Consider the following 17406-nt stretch of genomic DNA (forward strand, 5'->3'; position numbering starts at 1 on the left):
CTTTCTGTCGTGTTACTTCCCTTGTATTTTGGGTTTTGCAGCCCTTCTGCGGCTGTTTTGCCATGTCCAAGTCTCCTGTGTTCAGGGCTCTGCAGCCCTTCTGTAGGTGTTCTTTGCATCTGCTGTTGGAGGATGACATGATGTACAATTTAATTATTTGTGTTTATTAGGAACATGACATTTTTTTGATAAATATTATATAAAATTCAATTGCCATTATCAATAGCACATGCTACATTTACATTTAAGTAGTTTTTACATTGCATATTGTTGCCTTAAGCGTCTTCTTTTATTAAATAAGTAGCAAAAAGTAAAAATCTCACAAACCTGTCAGAGTTTTCTTTTTAATCATTAATATTTCTGAGGCCAGCCTTCAGCGGATGTTCTGAGGCCAGCTTTCAGAGGAAGAAATCCCACTTTTGTTGTTTCTGTAATTATATGGTTCAAGTAGATAATACAAGAATGAATCTTTGACCCCCGAAGACTGAACCGATATTCTACAGAACAACAGCACCTTCCAATTGTATGCAAAGTGACCCCTCTACTGTGACACGCTTCTCCAATCAACCCTCAACTTCAGTTTCTCCAGAGTATCGCTACATGAAACAGAAATAATCAATTACATACATTATTCCTAACGTTTGAGTATAACATTCGCACATATGAACTTAAATGAATGTGTCTACGTCTATATAGTATCGATAATGTGCTAACGGATCCATCCCTACGGCGTTGCCAAAAGGCGTATTCAAAACACATGCGTAAAGAGGCTAATGCTACATGCACTTTGCCATGAACATCAATGCGCCTGAATACCTGGGGATTGAAGAAACACGTATATTGTATTGTACATTATGTTGTGTGTTTGTTTTAAACTAAGTCAATCCTGAGTCAGAAACACAATCTCATAAACAAGTCCTCAAACCCAACATTATGTACATTTTATCGTGTATTGTGTTCAGTGTTTGTTTAAAACCAAGTCAAATTACCCTGAGGCATACACAAAAGCTCACAAACAGTTCCCTAATCCCAACGTCACGTGGTAAAAACATACCGACCTGTCATGGAATTCCCCTGTCCGGGATGACGTGGCAGTTTCAGACTTGTGACCTGTATAGTCTATTCAGGTTAGCATGAATGATGATAAAAAAAATTTAAAAAAACTAGAGTTCGGCGACCTCATACCTCCATGAAAATTTAGAGCTTTCGTAAATTTCATGCAATTGACTAACACATTAACATAATTTATGCATGGTGTTGTTCATCATTGAATAACGTACACATGTCACAATTATAAGATTCCCATTATTAATCATAAAGCGGTTTTGCCATTTTGCCATAAATTATGCAAATAAGTTCCTCATTACCATATTTGGTATCTGCTTACATTCCACCTATCATAATTACCATGTGTTACATTTATTGAAGTCCAGTTATTAAAAACAAAGGGATTATACAATTTCCTCATTAATCATGCAAATTAAGTCCTCATTTGCATAACATGTATATCATTATGAAAATCTTTGCCTAAGCTACTTGCATGCCTAAAATGCAGGCAATCAGTCGTTCCTTTCTGCAGTTATCCTCTTTGGAGTGTCTTGACAAAAACGCCCCTGCAGTTCCACCATTAAATGTTAGAGGGCTGAAACTTGCCCCACTTTGTCATGGCACTAAAAGCTATCTACCACCTAAATGTCAAGACCATAGCATGTCTGGAACAAGAGATACATTGAAAAAAATGCTATGATAGAATATTCTCATTAATTATGCAAATGTACTCCTATTTTGCATAATTAGTATATTATCTTGTACAACATTGTCTAAGGTTGTTCCCTTCTTGAGTTATCGTCTTCAGAAGTTTTTGACAAAAATTCCCCTGCTATCCCAAAACTAGACGCTAGGGGGCTCAAACTTATGTCATTTCTTCCTGAGCACAAGAGCTATCTAATACTCAAAAATCGTGGCCATAGCTTGTTCAGAATACCGAGATAGCAAAACCGGAAGTTGCGCTGCAGTACCAAGGGAAGCCGCTAGAGGGCCCCAAATCTAATCATTTCCAGCTTTCATCACACACTACCAACACACCAAGTATGAAACCAATCCACCCAGCCGTTCTTGAGTTATTTTGTTTACACACACACACACACACACAAACACACACACAAACGCAGGGTAAACTAGAGTTCGGCGACCTCATACCTCCATGAAAATTTAGAGCTTTCCTAAATTTAATGAAATTGACTAACACATAGACATAATTTATGCATGGTGTTGTTCATCATTGACTATTAAACGTACACATGTCACAATCATAAAATTCCCATTATTAATCATAAAGCGGTTTTGCAATTTTTACATAAATTATGCAAATAAGCTCCTCATTACCATATTTGGTATCTGCTTATACTCCACCTATCATAATTAACATGTGTTACATTTATTGAAGTCCAGTTATTGAAAACAATGGAATTATACAATTTCCTCATTAATTATGCAAATTAAGTCCTCATTTGCATAACATGTATATCATTATGAACATCTTTGTCTAAGGTACCCGCATGCCTAATATGATGCCAATCTGTCAATCCTTTCTGCAGCTATCCGCTTTGGAGTGTCTTGACAAAAACGCCCCTGCAGTTCCACAATTAAATGTTAGAGGGCTGAAACTTGCTCCACTTGGTCATGGCACTAAAAGCTATCTACCACCTAAAATTAAATGTCAAGACCATAGCATGTCTGGAACAAGAGATACATTGAAAAAACTGCTATGATATAATATTCTCATTAATTATGCAAATGTACTCCAATTTTGCATAATTAGTATCTTATCTTGTACAACATTGTCTAAGGTACCTACATACCAAAAATCATGAAAATTTGTTGTTCCCTTCTTGAGTTATCGTCTTCAGAAGTTTTTGACAAAAATGCCCCTGCTATCCCAAAATTAGACGCTAGGGGAACCAAACTTATGTCATTTCTTCCTGAGCACAAGAGCTATCTAATACTAAAAAATCGTGGCCATAGCTTGTTCAGAACACCGAGATAGCTCCGATAAAACACCGATAAAACCGGAAGTTGCGCTGCAGTACCAAGGGGAGCCGCTAGGGGGCCCAAAATCTAATAATTTCCAGCTTTTATCACACACTACCAACACACCAAGTATGAAACCAATCCACCCAGCCGTTCTTGAGTTATTTTGTTTACACACACACACACACACACAAACACACACACAAACGCGGGGTAAAATATAACCTCCATGACATTTCATGGAGGTAAATATAACCTCCATGACATTTCATGGAGGTAATAGCGACAAAAGAATATAAAATTGTGGCCAGTTGACGTGTCGGTCTGCCCTCTTAACAGGGAATGTACCATCAGTCGTACCTGCGACCAAGGGTTTTGAACCTCGGATTGGCTCAATTGCTATCCCCCTCCACCACCACCACCCACACACACCTACAATGTTTACAAACGAACACCTACTCATCAGTCTTCAGACAAAAGCCTTTATACTCAGTATTAAACGTACTGTCGTAAACAGATACTGTGACGTTTTCTCAATGACAATAGTAGGGTTGGAAACAACAGTTCAAATATTGCGTTCATGTTGAATAGATTAAAGATCTTCAAGGTACAACGTCACTCCCACATACCTGTTCAGTCTCGTTAGGTCTGTGTTGTCTCCAGTAATGTTAACAGTTAAGAATTGAGGCCTGCTTATTGTAAAATCCGTCTTTGGTCTTCGGATTGAGGGGTAAAACTGATCATTGAGCCCGAAAATACTGCCAGGAGAAAATGCGGAAGTCCCCAGGAGTGGCCGTACCTCTTTGTACCGCGAGGGTTTAACAGGGGGACTTTGGTATCAATGCAAAAGAGACAAATGGACTATCACACTGTGGAACGGATCTAGGTGCATTGTAAAAAAAAGGGCAAGCATAAATGTACTGAACAAAAATCCCTTATGTGAACCAGGTGTCATTTTATAAACACAAAATGTCTATGTTGCTGTGCTGCAAAACCCCTGTGGATAAACGTAATGAAGGTCAAAGGTCGTTTAGTTGTGCCGCGGGCAGCTGCCATTGTTTACACTTATGAGACTGGATCAAACGTTGACCCGGCGTGCGCGGTATCTTAGAAAACAGCACACTTTACTGTGGAAGAAAGAAGTAGAACCCAGTGTTTGATGCTTGGCCCTTCGACTGCACACTTCATTTCGAATACCTGCATCTTCCGCTGCTTCGTCACTGCCCATATTTGGGGCTTCAACTACCGGGGTTTTGTAAAGCTTGACCTTTCTTTTTTTCAAGCTAACAAATCCACCCATCCATCAATCAATCCATTCACTTCACTGAATTTCAGAGTTCACCGAGACGGGTCATTGTTCTCCACAGTTTTCTATCTAATGCTGTCCGTTGTACGCCGTTCCAGGCGCACCCCATGTCCACATAGCCGGTAAACCGCCTCAGATTTGTACTGAACAGATTAATGTCGTCTGCAAAGCGAGGGAATTACATGTACAGATGCGCCCGCAACTACGTACTTTAAAAGGGGGAATGTTTGCGTGTTTTGTATCTTACGGTAAGGTGAAAATGGACTGATCGAAGTAGCAATTAATTTTACGGTTAAAACGGGGTGGGCGCTACGACAGGCAGACGACAAAAACACTTCGCCAAATCGCCCGACCCTAACGTTATACCCTTTCACATTAACTGTTAAGCAATACTACTGCTGGCAGCAAGCCACTTTTGTCCTGAAGAACTCACCAACACTTTTGCCACAAATACTTAATGCTGCACTGGATGCGTTTTCATACCCGGTGATGGTCTGGATTAGCCCCTCTTCCAAACAAACAAATTTCTCAGTTTACCCACCATATTATAGCGTTCCAGAACACCGGAAATTCGTTAACAATTGCAAACAGGAAATAACATCACAATTGGTTGTTCCAAGTAACAACTGGTTTGTTGTTGTTTACCAGTGACAATCGGTCAACGAGAGCCAAGCGCGTTGTTTCTTTTCCTCCTAAACTACAGGCGAAAATCTCGTGTCTCTTTAGCTTAGTTTGGCTGAGAATTGTTTCCGTGAGAGGCACTAGGATTATAGTATATTTTGCGTGAAAGTCTTGAACTAAACGCTTGTATATCAAAATACCGTGAGTAGAAATATGCAGACCGCTAGAGCAGCGATAGGCGTCGCCATGCGGTTCTGTCCAAGAAGTGCAGTATTCGCATACACCAGACCAGCCGCAAGTATGGAATGATAAATGTCGTCTGTGTTTCAAACTTTAGTTCTTCCGATCCTTGTGTAGCTTTGTACAGTATACTTCATGATCACACAATATACGTTTCCACAGAGGATTATTAACCTGGCCGCTGTAAGTGTTAGAAAATGGTTCAACGTTATAAACGTAATTTTTAGGCGTAAGAAAAAATGTTGCGTTACCAATAACTGTACAGTTGTGTCTAACATACGGTCGGTAGGTAGGGATCTCTCTGTCAGTTTTGTAAGATTTCAATCCAGGTGATCCAACAGATACAGATTAACAACGTAAAGCTGGTACGTGTATTCTGACCATCATATTGTAATCATAAAGATGTACTAGTGCATTAATATTGTACAATGACAAGTCTATTGATAGACATTGCATCAAAATATTTACTGCTCACACTTTAGTCAATTGTTAAAAGATTTGATTTAAATTTCCTCGCTTCGATATCAGATCTGTCTCTTCTGTCATTGTTAGCGGTCCTCGTCGACTCGACTTGTTCACTGTTGGGACCCAAAAAAATAAAGATTGTAGGTCACCAAGCCTATTATGTGGGAAATGAAAAGAGAATAGCCGGGACCGAACGTTTAATCTTTGCTTCCATTTCTTCTCGACAAATTCTGTATCATTTTGCCACACAGGTATGGTACTTGTGCACACTTCACCACCGCACCCTAGCGGTTCCCACAAGAACTGCCTCCGTCCGGACATGCCGCACAAGACCGGCCATGCGGACTGGGGCGGTCTGGACCTGGGGCTCTTCATCGGGGCGGGCGTCCTTGTCACTGCCGGGCTGTATGAGGTGGGAAATTTTGTACTTTTTACTTCATCAAATTATCGTCATTGTTGCTAACTGGTCAAAACTGCCCATTCTAGAACGGCGTCCGGTGCGACGCTATTTTGAAAGATCTGTGGCCTGTATACATAGCTCAAAAACGTACTGATAAAAGCCTGTGAAGAAGAAAAATTGACGTTCCCTTAATTATGAAATCGTAGTTGTCAGGAAGGTTAGACAAATTACTAAAAGCACTGGTTTACCAGGCAGATCCTTTTGTTCATTTTTGTTCTTCATATCTTCTTCTTTGACTTTGGATTTGCCAATCTATGAAATCATAACGTTATCTTCTACAAACATAGTAGCTACATTGTTAATCTTTCTCTCATTATGTAACACCTCTGTTCTTATATTTATCAGCACAAAAGAGTTCAGACCACGCACACAGCGCCCGAAGTACCACCTGCCCAAGGTGTTCAGTACATCCCGTCAGTCAACAGTCAGTACACGGGCCTGAACTTAGTACCGCTGGCGCCGCAAACCGGGGTGCTGTGCAGGAGCGCCGCCTTTCCTCTCGGTATGATCGACAGGGCCGAAAGGAAAGTAGTTGAGAAAGAGGCTAGTAGAGGTCACAATAAAGACCAGCAAGTCTTCGCCCAGTTGGTAGACCTGCTGTAAGAAACGAGGAGGCTACCTCCGCCAATGAGGTCAGCAAGTGCCCATGGGATGTCTCGGACGAGACGCCGACGGCTGTCGGTCCCGTGAAGATGCGCGACAAGGCGCTGTCCACTGCGGAAGACGTCCGTACAGCTTCCACCGAGGGTGAGAAGACGTCTGGAGACGCAGTAGATGGGGAGGACAACAAGGTATTCAATGATGCTGTGGACAAGAGAGGTGAGTGATCAGCTTTTGGTGAGGCCATAACTAATTCTTACTTGCCTTTTTATTTTGTTACGACAATGACAACGCCTTCCATTCTGGACAACTTACAGGGATGAAGAAACTACCCAGATCTTATAAAACTAAAGCGTGCAAAGCCTTGTTTAATTGTTTCTCGATAAATTTTGAGCTTGAATAAAGTGGACAACGTTGTCTGTCTGTCTGTTTGATTGTCCGTCTGTCTCTGTCTGCTTTTCTGTCTGTCTGTCTGTCTAGTTACCAATATTTGTAATCCTGGCTGTTTTCTGTGCTGTCTGGCTTGCAAGCTATTGTAAATGTGTTTTCAACATGTTTTGCTTTTATTTGTCTAGGCACAGCGCAGTACCCAGCCAAAACGAAGGAAATGGCAGACCAAAAGAAAGCAGACGTGTCGTCTGAAAATGACGTCACCGTGTGTGATGATGACCAGGGGCCGCTCAAAGAGCTGATGACGTCCAACTCTGGCATCAGCGACCAAAAGTCACCTTCTACGTGTCCTCTTGGAGGGGGCCAAGTCTCTGAGGGTACCACCGAGAAGGACCACGACTTCTGTGAGGATGACGGCACCTATGACATCACCAATGACGTCAACAACACCTGCGATCTGCCAGATCCTGTCGACGAAGAAAACGCGGGAAATGACGTCATCAGCAGGTGGGGAGAGACAAGTCCTCGGCGCGCTGACTTCACAAAGGCAGAAGTCATCACAGTCACGGCATGTCCCGTTCGGCACGAGCTTAGCGCTGCTACACGAGAGGTGATCGGATCCACGCCACACGTCACAGACAAGACGGGCACTGAGATCAGGTCGGAACAGTTCCTGCCCGAGCGAGATTTGTGAGTCTATGTTTATTTCATCACAATGTTAAGTAGTAGAGCATATGAAAGGGATAAACTTTAAATCTTACTTCTTTAAGTCTTGTTCCTGCACGTTTCTTTTTAATATTTCTTACTGTTTAAATGATCAGGCCTTCTGTATTTTCATGTCTTTGTTTTCTGATGATTATGACTTTGATTTATATCTGACCTTAAATAATAAAGTTAGTTAGGGTGTCAGATTTTCTCTTTTTAGGAAAGAGATCTATGAAATGTAATAAATTACGACACAAGGAGCGGTGGAATATTTGGCTGAGGCTTGTTTCGGTTACCACCGAAGACTCTAACTACAAGAGTTTTGTTCTTCTTTCTTTCCACTTGTTAAGAAAGAAAGAAATACATTCAATCGTTTTGAAAAATTCATCTACACTCTAGGAGAGACTCCTCATAATTACAGTGTACGGATTGGGAAATATATCTGATTAGATCCAATAGTGTAAACATGTTAATTTACTCGTGTTTATTCATCTGCTGGTTCGTAGGAAATTTCATTTATATCCACTTGTTTGTTTCCTTGCATGTTTATTTGTGGTAGGCCTTGCAAAAGTTGCGTTATGGTTTTTTTGTGTCAATAAAGATTGTCTTGTAACTTTCCAGTAACTACGAGAGCGGCCACCTGTCCCAGCACGTACCTGTGAGTCCCCGGCTGCAGAGGAAGCTGAGATGTGCCGTGCTCTACGCTGATTGGCGGGAAGACAGACAGTTCTGCCTCCGAGATGACGTCATGACCAATCAGAGGGTTCGTTTCTCCTGGTTCGGGCAGGATGATGACGACGACCTTGATGACGTCACCAAGGTGAAGGTTTACTGCGCGGTTCTTGAAGGTGTGTGGAGAGAGGAGTGCGGGTTGGTGGAGAATCACGTGACCAACACGACAGGTGGTGATGACGACATGGAGTCATACTACCCTGGACACGGGCGCAGGAACGGCATTCAGTCTGGGAACAAGAACTGGGTCTAAGACGTTTTTAAATCCCCGACATACCAATTAAGCAAATTCATCATTATTATCCTCCCCAGTCTAGTTAGTTTACTACACGACAACTCAAGGAAACAGAAACAAGACTAATATGTATCTTCTCATAATTTAATATAACATGAAATCATCACATCGTTTGGTCATAATACAAAGGGGTTATTGAATCTGATAATGAACTCTTTTAATTCTCCTCAAAAGCAAATCATTTTTATACTATATACATAAAACATTCATATCGCTTAATCGTAATGAGATATCATTTTCCAGCCTTATAAACATAACCACCATGATAGTGCATTGTGTCTGTCAGTCAAGTATGCACTTTATAACATTGCAAAACGAAAATACAGACCTCATCATGTCATATTCTTTTGTAGCAGCTTAAATATCATATGCGTCCAACTTTATATGTTGACGTAAAAGTGAATTCTTGCCCAAGGGCTAATTTCAGGTAACATGGAAGGGAAATACAAATAATGCAATGCAACATATCATGTGTCTGCTCTAGTCTAAAAGCTAACTCTATATTATGACCTATTGGGTTCAATGTCTTATTTCTGAGACAGTGGCTGACGATGGGTCTAACCCATTCCATTATACATGGGGGGTTCGTGATGTTAGTAGAAGAGCTTACTATAAAGATTCTAAGAGCTTCTCTTTTCGTAATCTTACAAGGAACGGTATCGTAATAAAATGTGCTTTATATTCCACCATGTTTGACGTGCTGTGTTTTTCTTGCGTACACAAGTAACTTCTTGATAAGATAATCATACAAATGTAGTTTTTACTACTAGTATACGGTGTCTGTTTAGTAGCATAAATTATGTAAAATACAGAAACAGACATACAACGACTTTTACCAGAAAACCAATTTTCCCTCAGAAAAGTACTGAAATTAAGCATTTTAAAGTAGTTTATGCCCAACATTTTACTTGGTTCATTTTACCAACTATCTAATGCCTATCTACACCAAATTTCAGGTCATTCCGTTGTAATACCAGGTACAGTGGGCCAAAATATACCGTTTTGGTCAAACATGATCTATAAACCTCAATAAAATCATTTTAGAGGCAGATATGAAAAAAAATAACTCAAACTGGCGAATTTCCCCGCGTTTTCCGCCAAGTAACATTTACTTGATTGTCTCAACTAACCGTACCAAAGTCAACTCTGCCGAAAATGATTGAAATTGCCATGCGGAATGTTGGTTAATTCAACGAAAAAAACTTGTTTTCTAACGTACAAGGGCAATGACCCTAATTGACGCAGGCGCAGAAGGCCCAAAACGAGTCCCTACAGTATTTTAGCCTATTTTCGACTTTTAGCAGGAAAATGTAAGTACATTTCATATTGGTGAGACAGTGTAGTTTGCAGATGTTCAGATTCGGCCAAAAAACTAGGTTTTGGTCCATCTTTTCGGCCTGTGCTGACCCCTAATTTCAAGTGCCGAGTCCCAAAACTGACGTCATGAAAAGCAAGATGGCGGCAAGGTTTGACCGCTGGAATAGTTGCACCGGTCAGAAAGTTTAGATATTAGACTTTTGGACACTTGAGATTGCGGGCTGCTGTGTGGGGTGAGTTCTTATGACCTGGAATGTTCACGAATGAGATTATGACACCCTGAACTTGCTAATGAGGATTATCGCCAATGAGGATTTCTATAAGTGGTCACTGCTCTGCCAGACTTTGGGTTTGAGGGTTTTAGGGCCTTTAGGGCTAATATTTCCCCTGAAACTGGTTATGTAGGTAAGAAGCAGGTTTCCACAGACTCACCTGGCTCATGATTTTTTTACAGTTTCTTTGATTTTAGTGTATTTTGGCCATTTTTGTTAGTTTTTGTATTCTTTAGCTGTACTGCAGTATGTTACAGTCCTCAAATGCTTACAGGTCTACCCCAAATAACATTTTAGTACAGATTTAGGCCCCTAAATGGAGGTAGAGTAGTGTTCTTATGCCAGGGTGAGTAGGTTTTAATCATTTTTTCCTGTTTTTGTTACTTTTTGCCAACTGACAGGGGGTGTGTCACTAGCCTAGAATACACTGCCACAGCCCCCTGATCCAGCTTCTCAGAAAGTATCCCCAAGGGACCATTCCAGGTCAGAAACCTTTGAAATTTGGGGTGATTCTTCGCAACCCCTTTCCGCACCATGTGCAATTATTGAAATTTGTCAATCTTGAATTTGAAGCCCCTACAAGGGCAATGACCCTAATTGACGCAGGCGCAGAAGGCCCAAAACGAGTCCCTACAGTATTTTAGCCTATTTTCGACTTTTAGCAGGAAAATGTAAGTACATTTCATATTGGTGAGACAGTGTAGGTTGCAGATGTTCAGATTCGGCCAAAAAACTAGGTTTTGGTCCATCTTTTCGGCCTGTGCTGACCCCTAATTTCAAGTGCCGAGTCCCAAAAATGACGTCATGAAAAGCAAGATGGCGGCAAGGTTTGACCGCTGGAATAGTTGCACCGGTCAGAAAGTTTAGATATTAGACTTTTGGACACTTGAGATAGCGGGCTGCTGTGTGAGGTGAGTTCTTATGACCTGGAATGTTCACGAATGAGATTATGACACCCTGAACTTGCTAATTTTAACATTATCGCCAATGAGGATTTCTATAAGTGGTCACTGCTCTGCCAATGCATGCGTAATGCGCATACTGACTTATTGGATTCAATGTCTTTTTCTGAGACAGTGGATGACAACGGCTCTCGATGTTAAAACGTTAGGAGAGCTTACTATGAAGATTTTAAGAGCTCCTATTTTTGTAATCTTATAAGAAAGGGAATCGTAATCAAATGTGCTTTATATTCCACCATGTTTGACATGCAGTATTTTTTCTTGCGCACACAAGTAACTTCTTGATAAGATAATCATACAATGGTAATTTTTATTACTAGTATACGGTGTCTGTTTAGTAACATGAATTATGTAAAATACAGAAGCAGACATACAACGAAGTTTTACAAAACCATATAACACCTTTTACGAAATAAGTGTGAACTCGGCCCAAGCTGCTCACTGATCTGAGAGAGGCTGGCCAACGAGGCAGCCCCCTGCTAGACTAGGACATGGAGCGATAAGATATGATGATGATGACGGAAACAGACAAAGGAAATTGAAAAGAGGACAACTACATAATGACAGGCGTTTTCAATTCATTGGCACAAAGATTCATTGTTGCAAAAAGTTAAATTTGGTATTCAGTAGATAGGATGTCATCAAACATGTTAATCGTTCACAATCAGTGAAAAATGATGAAAAACCAGGCGAGCTCCAAGTTGTTCAGTGAATTGGCGATATCAGGATGTGCAGTGTTCTCACCATAGATAACCCGCTTCATCTGTAGTGACTGTTCGTGATAGCTGGCGGCCTTTTTGTGATCACCAAGGTTTCCCCGGACGATACCAAAGTTGTCTAGTGACGAGGCGATATCAGGATGTGCAGTGTTGTCACCATAGATAACCCGCTTCATCTGTAGTGACTGTTCGTGATAGCTGGCGGCCTTTTTGTGATCACCAAGGTCCATCCAGGCGACACCCAAGTTGTTTAGTGACGAGGCGATATCAGGATGTGCAGTGTTCTCACCATAGATAATCTGCCACATCTGTAGTGACTGTTCGTGATAGCTGGCGGCCTTTTTGTGATCACCAAGGTTTCCCCAGACGGTACCAAAGTTGTCTAGTGACGAGGCGATATCTGGATGTGCAGTGTTGTCACCATAGATAACCCGCTTCATCTGTAGTGACTGTTCGTGATAGCTGATGGCCTTTTTGTAATCACCAAGGTCCCGCCAGGCGTTACCCAAGTTGTTTAGTGACTTGGCGATATCAGGATGTGCAGTGTTCTCACCATGGATAGTCCGACTCATCTGTAGTGACTGTTCGTGATAACTGAGGGCCTTCTTGTGATCACCAAGGTACATCCAGACGTTACCCAAGTTGCCTAGTGACGAGGCGATACCAGGATGTGCAGTGTTCTCACCATAGATAGTCCGCCTCATCTGTAGTGACTGTTCGTAATAGCTGACGGCCTTCTTGTGATCACCAAGGTCACTCCAGGCGTTTCCCAAGTTGTTTAGTGACCCAGCGATATCAGGATGTGCAGTGTTCTCACCATAGATTGTCTGCATCATATGTAGTGACTGTTCGTGATAGCAGACGGCCTTTTTGTAATCACCAAGGTCCCCCCAGGCGTTACCCAAGTTGTTTAGTGACATGGCGATATTTGGATGTACAGTGTTCTCACCATGAGTAATCCGCATCATCTGTAGTGACTGTTCGTGATAGCTGACGGCCTTTTTGTAATCACCAAGGTCCATCCAGGCGTTACCCAAGTTGTTAAGTGACGAGGCGATATGAGGATGTGCAGTGTTCTCACCATGAATAATCCGCTTCATCTGTAGTGACTGTTCGTGATAGCTGACGGCCTTTTTGTGATCACCAAGGTCCATCCAGGCGTTACCCAAGTTGTTTAGTGACGAGGCGATATCAGGATGTTCAGTGGTCTCACCGTAGACAGTCCGCTTCATCTGTAGTGACCGTTCGTGATAGCTGACGGCTTTTATGTGATCCCCAATGTTCTGACATACTTCACCTAATTTGTGAAGTGTTTTGACAATGTCAGAATGCATGGAAGCTTCACAAAATCGGGTTTGATTGTTCTGCAGAAGTTTTTCCAAACATACCTTCGAGTTAGGGTAATCACACAGACTATCGTATACCTGGGATTTTAGTTGCAAAGAATTGTCAAATAATTTTAAAGGATGTCCTGACGACTCGATAATATTTGAGACAAAGCGCTTCAAAGGTATTGCTGTGTAATAATATCGCATGAGTTGTTTCGAATTTGAGATATAAAACACTTTCCTTAAGTTTTCCCCTGGATCTGTTTCTATCGGAATTGACGATAATGCTGACATGTTTTCAACTTGGCCATGATTGTTCATGTATGTCCGCAGCCTCAGTTCTGCTGAGATGCTGACCATCACCATCAAGTGATGCGCGTTTTTGTCATCAATGACACCGTTCCTGTGCATCTTTGCAATTGTCTCCCAGATTGTCGTCGGTTGTATTTCACGACGCAATGCCCAACATATGACAACAATGCTTGAAAACCGATAGATTTCTTCTTTAACATTAAGCAGACTGTCGCTTAGGACATGTTTTTTAAAATTTGGGGAATTCTCTGTTATTATGGCATTTGCGAGTAAGGAGGGGATTTTTCTACTGTCTTCACGCAGTGTCTTAGTCCATAAAGACCTATATCCATCGATCAACTCTTGCTCTCCTGCGATTAAAGAAACATTCCCCATGACACTTGCAAGATGGTAGCCTTTCTTTAAATGGAACGTGACATTGTCTTCCAGCAGTTTTACCATGTTGCTGGGTGTGCGGATAAGTTCACACGTTTTACCCCTGCCTAACGGAGTCTTGCATGCATGTGGCATGACTCCATCGAACGAAAACCCGCGCGGTGTTACAGAGTCATAGTACCAGTTGCCCAGTGGATCGTCTGAGTTGAAATCATTAAGAGACTTAATTCCCATGGCAGGAAGAATGGTTTCTCCCAGATTGATTACTTTGAGATGCAGAAAGTGAGTGAGGTTGCGGAAGTAGGTGACATTATTTTCCGTTTCCTTCTCTATTAAACCTGCTTAGAAATAGCCAACACTAGTATTAGATTAGAACATTGTTTATGACTGTCCATTGTCACTATGTGTATACTATGTACTTGCAATTAGCCCTCGGGCACGAACTTGCAAATAAATAAACTTCATTAAAATGGCAAATTCCAGGTCAGAGTACGGTGTTACTAGACCTGTGGCTTGCGAACCCAAGCCTATCATGGCGTACTTACAGGGAGGTTGGCCCATTACCTCCATGCATTCGTCTATAAGGCCAACAATAAACGTTCTTCGCTGATGCAGTATTGTCTGAAATAATGCCTTGATTGCTTCTACTCTCGTTTTCTCCACTTCTGTGATATTTGGGTTGTCATCATCAAGGCTGTAGAGATCGGCCTGATGTTCAATCTCTTCGATCTCTTTTTCTACTTGACTTCTATCATCCTTCAACATCGCTTGGTGCTTATCTATATCATCTATGACTACCGTTTGTGTGATACACAGGACATGCTCAACGAATGATTGTGCTATCAACTTGACTGTTTGTTTTATGTCATCTTGGTCTTCTGTTTTGGCTCTTACCAGTACTGCGTTACAGAGCGCTGCTGCCTTAGTGAAGTCATCACCGTCTCTTGACTGTATCCCTCTCTTCAGGTAGACATCACTTAATTTCAGTAGTGGCTCCGCCTCTTCGCTTGACTCTGTGTGATCATACAAAAAACATCATATAATCTATATTAATAAGACTTCTTCTCGGCAACCGCACAAAAATTCTCTTCATGGACATATTTGTGTCGTCATGGATAGAATATGTAGTGATCAGACGAATACATGCAAATTCAAGTAGATAAGCATTTAGTCACCTTTCCCATGAACAGACTTGAGCGCAGCTACAAAGTTATGTTCTGCCATCTCCATGTCTCCTGCCTGCAGGGACCTGCAGCCCTCCTGCAGGTATTCTGTTATGCCCATGTCCCTTATCTTCAGGGCCCTGCAGCCCTCCTGCAGCTGTTCTGACGCGTCCAGGTCTTCTGTCTGCAGGTCCTTGCAGCCCTCTTGCAGCTGTTCTGTCGTGTCTAGCTCCCCTGTCTGCAGTGCCCTGCAGCCCTCCGGCAACTGTTCTGACGCGTCCAGGTCTTCTGTCTGCAGGTCCTTGCAGCCCTCATGCAGCTGTTCTGACGCGTCCAGGTCTTCTGTCTGCAGGTCCTTGCAGCCCTCATGCAGCTGTTCTGACGCGTCCAGGTCTTCTGTCTGCAGGTCCTTGCAGCCCTCATGCAGCTGTTCTGACGCGTCCAGGTCTTCTGTCTGCAGGTCCTTGCAGCCTTCCTGCAGCTGTTCTGCTGTGTCGACGTCCCCTGTCTGCAAGGCCCTGTAGCCCTTCTGCAGCTGTTCTGACACGTCCAGATCTTCTGTCTGCAGGTCCTTGCAGCCTTCCTGCAGCTGTTCTTCCGTGTTTATGTCTCCTGTCTGCGGGGCCCTGTAGCTCTCTTGCAGCTGTTCTGCCGTGTTGAGGTCCCCTGTCTGCAGGGTCCTGTAGCTCTCCTGCAACTGTTCTGCCGTGTTTATGCCCCCTGTCTGCAGGGCTCTGCAGCCTTCCTGTAGCTGTTCTGCCATGTTCCGTTCCCGTTCGTTGTTGTTACTGTAAGGCTATAATTCAAATGGAAAGTTAAGACAAGAACTGGTGTGAACTTATGGCCACTGAAGACTGAATCAATATTCCACAGAACAAAAGCGTCTGTCAATTGTTTGCAGAGTGACCCTTCTCTTGTGGCGAGCTTCTCCAATCAACGCTTTAACTTCGGTTTCTTCGAAGTATCGCTACATAAAAAAGAAATAATTAATTACATGTATTATACTTAACGTTGGAGTATAACATACGCGCGTATGAATATAGCTCAATGTGCCAATGTTGTATCTTAATCGATCAGTTGCTAATGGCTCCTTCTCCAGGGCGTTGCCAAAAGCGGATTCTACATGCACGTCGGTATGAACCACCGATTACCTGGAGTTGAAGAAACACGTATAATATATTATATGGTGTGTTTGTTTTAAACCAAGTCAACCGTGAGTCATACACACAGTCTCACACGCAACTCCTCAAACCCAACGTCACGTGGTGAAAACACACCGACCTGTCATGGAATTCCCCTGTCCGGGAATGACGTGGCAGTTTCAGACTTGTGACTAGACTATATAGGTTAGCATGAATGATGATAAAACAAAATAATTACAAAAAACAACTTGCGACATAAGAATACAAAATTGGGGCCAGTTGTCGTGTCAGTCTGCCCTCATAACAGGGAATGTACCATCAGTCGTACCTGCGACCAAGGGTTTGGAACCTCCTTGCCTTGATATAACGTTACCCCCCTCCCAACAAACGTACACATACACACACATGCCGATGTAATACAAACGAACACCTGTTCAGCAGTCTTCAAACAAAAGCCTTCACATTCAGTATTAAACGTACTGTTGTAAACAGACACTGTGACATTTTCTCAATGACAATAGTAGGGTTGGAGACAACAGTTCAAATACTGCGTTCATGTTGAATAGATCGTCAAGGTACGACGTCACTCCCACATACCTGTTCAATTTGTTAGGTCTCTGCTCTCCCCAGTACTGTCAAACATGAGGAATTGTGGCCTGCTTATTTCAAAATCCGTCCTAAGTCTTCGAATTATGTGGTAAAAATTATCATTGAGCATCGAAAACACTGTCAGGTAAAAAAGCGGAAGTCACCTAAGGTGTGGCCGTACCTGTTTGTACCGCGAGGGTTTAACAGGGGAACTTCGGTATCAATACAAAGGCGACGAAATGGACTATCACACTGTGTAACGGGTCTAGGTGCAATGTAAAAAAGGCCAAGCGCAAATGTACTGAAGAAAAATCCCTATTGTTTTTAAAGCCATTGAACCCAGTGTCATTTTGCAAACACGAAATGCCTAGGTGGCTGTGCTGG

The 17406-nt window shown here is 42.2% G+C and overlaps 1 protein-coding gene across 1 annotated transcript; it reads right to left on the reverse strand.

Moving 5' to 3' along the window:
* Positions 1–14076: 14076 nt before the first annotated feature.
* On the reverse strand, positions 14077–17023 carry LOC118427160. Its single transcript, XM_035836798.1, has 3 exons — positions 15305–17023; positions 14590–15142; positions 14077–14104 (listed from the first exon to the last, which is right to left on the reverse strand). The coding sequence occupies exons 1-3, from the start codon at positions 16053–16055 to the stop codon at positions 14077–14079; spliced, it is 1332 nt and encodes a 443-aa protein (XP_035692691.1). The 5' UTR covers positions 16056–17023.
* Positions 17024–17406: the final 383 nt, after the last annotated feature.

The sequence above is a fragment of the Branchiostoma floridae genome, chromosome 12 (assembly GCF_000003815.2).
Source record: "Branchiostoma floridae strain S238N-H82 chromosome 12, Bfl_VNyyK, whole genome shotgun sequence".
In the NCBI taxonomy this organism is placed as follows: Eukaryota; Metazoa; Chordata; class Leptocardii; order Amphioxiformes; family Branchiostomatidae; genus Branchiostoma; species Branchiostoma floridae.